Here is a 5,000-nt window from a genome sequence, read left to right on the forward strand (position 1 = left end):
GACATGTGAGCATTCTTTTACCAAACAATCCGCACTTAACGTTCAAAGTAAGGCCTTTTCACGTGTTGGTGTTAAAATCTGGAGTGGGATACCAACTAGTCTCAAAAACGTATTCAGAAATTGTTTTTAAAAAACTATTAGAACAAAACTAATTGAAATTCTAGAAACTGAAAACTCCTATGCCGACATAGATACCTTAATTAACAAGATGAAAAATTACATTTCTTACTGAAGTTAAGTTTAGTCTGTAGTTTTCCTCTTTACATATTGTTCTTTTACCTAGAATGCTTTCTTCTCCTTTTCTCCTAAATTCTTCTACTTTCTAAATATAAGAAAGGACGAAGAGTAATGTTTACATGTTGTTGTTGTTGTATATAATAACCATTCACTTCTTTTTAAAAAATTGTCTAAATAATTCTGTGTACAGTCTGGCTTGCTACGATTAGCTTTTCGCTATTTGCAAGCCAGCCCAGTAATAACTTTAACTGTTTGCTGTAAATAAATAAAACTTGAAAACTTGAACTTGAATGTAAAATTTATACACACAGCAAAATCACATGTAAGTATAATTGTGATGTTGTTACCGATTTAATTTACTTTTCCAAATCAAATCGCTTTGCTTCAAGTCCTTTAGCCTAATTTCTGCAAATTCTAACCAAAGTCACACAATTACGATATAACAAAAGGAAACTGAGAGAAGAAAGTACCGGTGTGGTTGGAACTGCCGACCCCAGTTGTAACTTTGGTTGTTCTGCGTATCAGGGTTACGCATGAAACGCTGGATACACCTGATACGGTTGATAAGCCAGACACCCCTAATACCTTTGCTGCGCTTGATACGCCATATAGAGCCTTAGAAAGGGAATTTGGCACCCGACTCTGGGAGAATAATTGATTAAAATCCAATGGGTACGTTCCATTGACCCTATTCCCAAATAAGAGTATGTGGAGTGATCATTTACAATGGTTTTAAAGTAACAGGGCATTTTAACAGGTGTTTCACAATTATCATGTGAATCTCCGCAAAAACGAAGGATTTCTAACTTTTATTCCATGTACTCCTATTCTGGAATACGATCAATCGAACTCATCCCAAATCAATTTCCAACAATTTCCAGCGTGTGTTGACTTTGAGAGCCTCAGAAAGGGATTCAGCGTCAGCGGCAAGAACTTCGCTGTATCTAAAATCCAAAGTAGTCAAGCACGTGTTGATTTTGAAAGCCTCTGAAAGGGATTAAGCGCCAGCGGGACCAACTTAGTTGCCGCTCAAATACAAAGTAGTCAAGCATGTGTTGACTTTGAGAGCCTCAGAAAGGGATTCAGCGCCAGCATTCACCAACTTCGTTGCACCTCAAATCCAAAGTAGTCAAGCATGTGTTGACTTTGAGAGCCTCAGAAAGGGATTCAGCGCCAGCGTCACGAACTTCAATGCACCTCAAATCCAAAGTAGTCAAGCATGTGTTGACTTTGAGAGCCTCAGAAAGGGATTCAGCGCCAGTGGGACCAACTTTGTTCCAACTCAAATCCAAAGTAATCAAGCATGTGTTGACTTTGAGAGCCTCAGAAAGGGATTCAGCGCCAGCGTCACCAACTTGGTTGATGCTCAAATCCAAAGTAGTCAAGCATGTGTTGACTTTGAGAACCTCAGAAAGGGATTGAGCGCCAGCGTCACCAACTTGGTTGATGCTCAAATCCAAAGTAGTCAAGCATGTGTTGACTTTGAGAGCCTCAGAAAGGGATTCAGCGCCAGTGGGACCAACTTTGTTCCAACTCAAATCCAAAGTAGTCAAGCATGTGTTGACTTTGAGAGCCTCAGAAAGGGATTCAGCGCCAGCGTCACCAACTTCGTTGCACCTAAAATCCAAAGTAGTCAAGCATGTGTTGACTTTGAGAACCTCAGAAAGGGATTGAGCGCCAGCGTCACCAACTTGGTTGATGCTCAAATCCAAAGTAGTCAAGCATGTGTTGACTTTGAGAGCCTCAGAAAGGGATTCAGCGCCAGCGGGACCAACTTCGTTGCCGCTCAAATACAAAGTAGTCAAGCATGTGTTGACTTTGAGAGCCTCAGAAAGGGATTCAGCGCCAGCGGGACCAACTTCGTTGCCCCTCAAATCCAAAGTAGTCAAGCATGTGTTGACTTTGAGAGCCTCAGAAAGGGATTCAGCGCCAGCGGGACCAACTTTGTTGTCGCTCAAATCCAAAGTAGTCAAGCATGTGTTGACTTTGAGAGCCTCAGAAAGGGATTCAGCGCGAGCGGCACCAACTTCGTTGCGGCTCAAATCCAAAGTAGTCAAGCATGTGTTGACTTTGAGAGCCTTAGAAAGGGATTCAGCGCCAGCGTCACCAACTTGGTTGAAGATCAAATTCAACGTAGTCAAGCATGTGTTGACTTTGAGAAATTCACAGAAAAGATTCACATCAGTCACTCCAATATATGTACGTAGATCTTTTACACGACAGTTCTGTCCCAAGGTCTGAGGTAACTTCGACTGAAGGTTCTCTCCATGACATTTGCATTCCACTATACAATCAAGTGCTAAATGTAAATCACCGGACGAACTTGCAACCTCTGCCATGCTTTTTACCAACGACACTGTCATCTCTTCAGATGTTGCAGACAAAATACCACTCATGAATAAAAACACTTGTTTCAGTTCATTTTTGTTCCTTTCATCAGTCACTACTGATTTACAATCTCTGTCTCCATCAAGGATCTCATAAGCAAGATAAAAGCCAGCAAAGAACTCTTGAAAGCTCTTGTGCAGAAAGCCAAAGCGTAAGGAACGTTTCCTCTTGCTGCCACCGGTCTGGATCGACAGAAAACCAAACTTGATCAAATTACTGGAACTGCCTTTCAATTTATTCTCGTCGAAATATAACTCTTTTACGTAAAGACTGCAACGCCATGCATCCCAACTGCACCAGGTCATCCTTGTAAACGTCCAGTGGGTCCACATTACTGCCATTCGATGATCCAATTCTCTTTTCATATCTTAACAAAACACATCGAACTATTTCTATGTACAGCTGTGTCTTTTCCGGTGGAAGTACACCCTTAAAATCTTCCCAAATGATGCAAAGTAAAGCTGTGTTCAGAGGATTCCGTGTCAACTGTCTTAACTCTGATCTGTCACTCAAAAGCTGTTTAAGTAGCTCTTCTGCCAAGTGTTCCATGCCTTTAAAGTACTTAAGGATGTATATCTGCGCATCTACAAAAGTAAATCCAATAATCTCCCATAGGGTGTCACAGTACCGTCTCACTGTCCTTCCAGCTTCGTGGCGTGATGTGATAACAATGCGGCAATTGGGTAGGACTCTACTTTCCAGAAGGTCATTGTAAAAGTCAAATTTACTGGAATCCACTTCATCAAGTCCATCAAGCACTAACAGAACTTTGGACTGATTTTCTCGAATGAAATCGAAGAAACATTCCTTTGCGTCTTCGTCAAAATCAAAAGGAAGAATTTGGTCATCAATGGCCTCCAAAATATCTGTTTCCATATCACGACACCTCAAAAGCAACAGAACGTCAATTTCAGGGAAAGACTCGTCCCATTCTTTTCGTTTCATTGCCCAATCATATGCCAGTTTTTGACAATAGGTCGTCTTTCCCATGCCTGGGTCTCCTTCAATTAAAACAGTCCGTGGCTCTGCACAATCTTTGTGTCCTTTAAAGATAGCCGTCATGTTGGTGATTTCATCAGTCAATGTTCCCCTTGTCTTTTCTTTGCCCACAATCTTTAACTTGGTAAAAATATCATCTAGATGAAAGCTGAAGTCTTCACACCATGGAACAGGCAGAACAGATTTTTCGCGAGTATTATAGAGCTGACGGATCCTTTCTATAATATTGGCAAAATATGGTAAATCTGCAAAAGACAAAAATAATGTTAAAAAAGGTGTTGCCTATAGTGTATTATTAGCAATATTTCAAAAACAAACGTTACTTAAATGGTCATTTTTTGTCGCAAAACCAAGATTTTTCCCCGAAAATGTAGTCGGATAGTACTGCAAATTATTTTTTCACACTGCAAAGTTAATGTCATTAGGGATGAGGCAGTGTGGTCCAGTGGTTAGGGCGTTGGGTTTGCATGCGGCTGCTCCGGGTTCAAATCCCGTTCTAACCTCTGGCTTGGATTTGTTTCCGGTTGTCCCGGATTCAACTCTACCACGCTTTGTAAATAGCCAACTGGTTGCCTCCTGCCAGTTGGGGTTCTTAATAATGTTTCTGTTAAGCTTGAATTGTTACTTTCACCTTGTTAACAGTGGAGTGCCTGGAAACTAGCTTGATAGCTAAGTGTACTTCCACTATAAACAAAGCATTTACATCTACATTTACATAAGTTTGAGACTGATCTTTGCGCGTGTCATGCATCCGGGTTCTAAAACCTACATGTATCAAATGGTGAAATACTTCTTTACTTTTCAAAACAAGATATCATTTCTTCAGAAAAAAAGTTGTAACAGATCAAGTATCCACTCCAAAAAACACACAATATATTCTCCCTATCGTTAAGTGTAATTTGTAATAGTAATGGGGACTAACACACATCTCCTGAATGAAAATTAATGCTTAGTTTTAACTACCACATATCCACTTCAACAACTTCCAGACCTTACTTACTTTGTTTTTATTTTTGCCATTGTACATGAGATTTTCAGACTATAAATAGATGCCAGAAAAAAATAAACGGTGCGGAAACCCAACAAAAACCATTAAGATCTCTGAGGCATTATTCTTGTTATGTGAAGGGTCCCCACCATGACAACTCCTATTTAAGGTGAGTTTGCTTAATTCTTCAGGATTATCTACAAATAACATTTGATACTTTCATTTGAAAATTTAACCTCTTATGGGATCACATCACCACTGACGGCCTGTGCCCCGATCCCAGACAACAAGACAACTCAGTAATAGAGTAGTTTTCCACCCACAATTTATGGATTTAAATCGTGTTCAAGCTGAACTGTTTCGGGGTTTACTTTTGTTACTGCTCAGG

At 40.3% G+C, this 5,000-nt stretch overlaps 2 protein-coding genes across 2 annotated transcripts in view; both read right to left on the reverse strand.

The window, feature by feature from the left end:
- Positions 1-1,319: 1,319 nt before the first annotated feature.
- Positions 1,320-2,576, reverse strand: LOC137991828 (NLR family CARD domain-containing protein 3-like). The gene has a single exon (XM_068836865.1). It carries the CDS (start codon positions 2,574-2,576, stop codon positions 1,320-1,322), a length of 1,257 nt encoding a protein of 418 aa, XP_068692966.1.
- A 283-nt stretch (positions 2,577-2,859) lies between these two features.
- Positions 2,860-5,000, reverse strand: part of LOC137993613 (nucleotide-binding oligomerization domain-containing protein 2-like) — a 9,424-nt gene continuing 7,283 nt past the window's right edge. The window contains exon 3 of the mRNA XM_068839571.1: positions 2,860-3,869. Within this exon, the coding sequence (XP_068695672.1) occupies positions 2,860-3,869 (1,010 nt within the window). The remainder of the gene's footprint in view (positions 3,870-5,000) is intronic.

This window comes from Montipora foliosa, chromosome 2 (assembly GCF_036669935.1).
Source record: "Montipora foliosa isolate CH-2021 chromosome 2, ASM3666993v2, whole genome shotgun sequence".
In the NCBI taxonomy this organism is placed as follows: Eukaryota; Metazoa; Cnidaria; class Anthozoa; order Scleractinia; family Acroporidae; genus Montipora; species Montipora foliosa.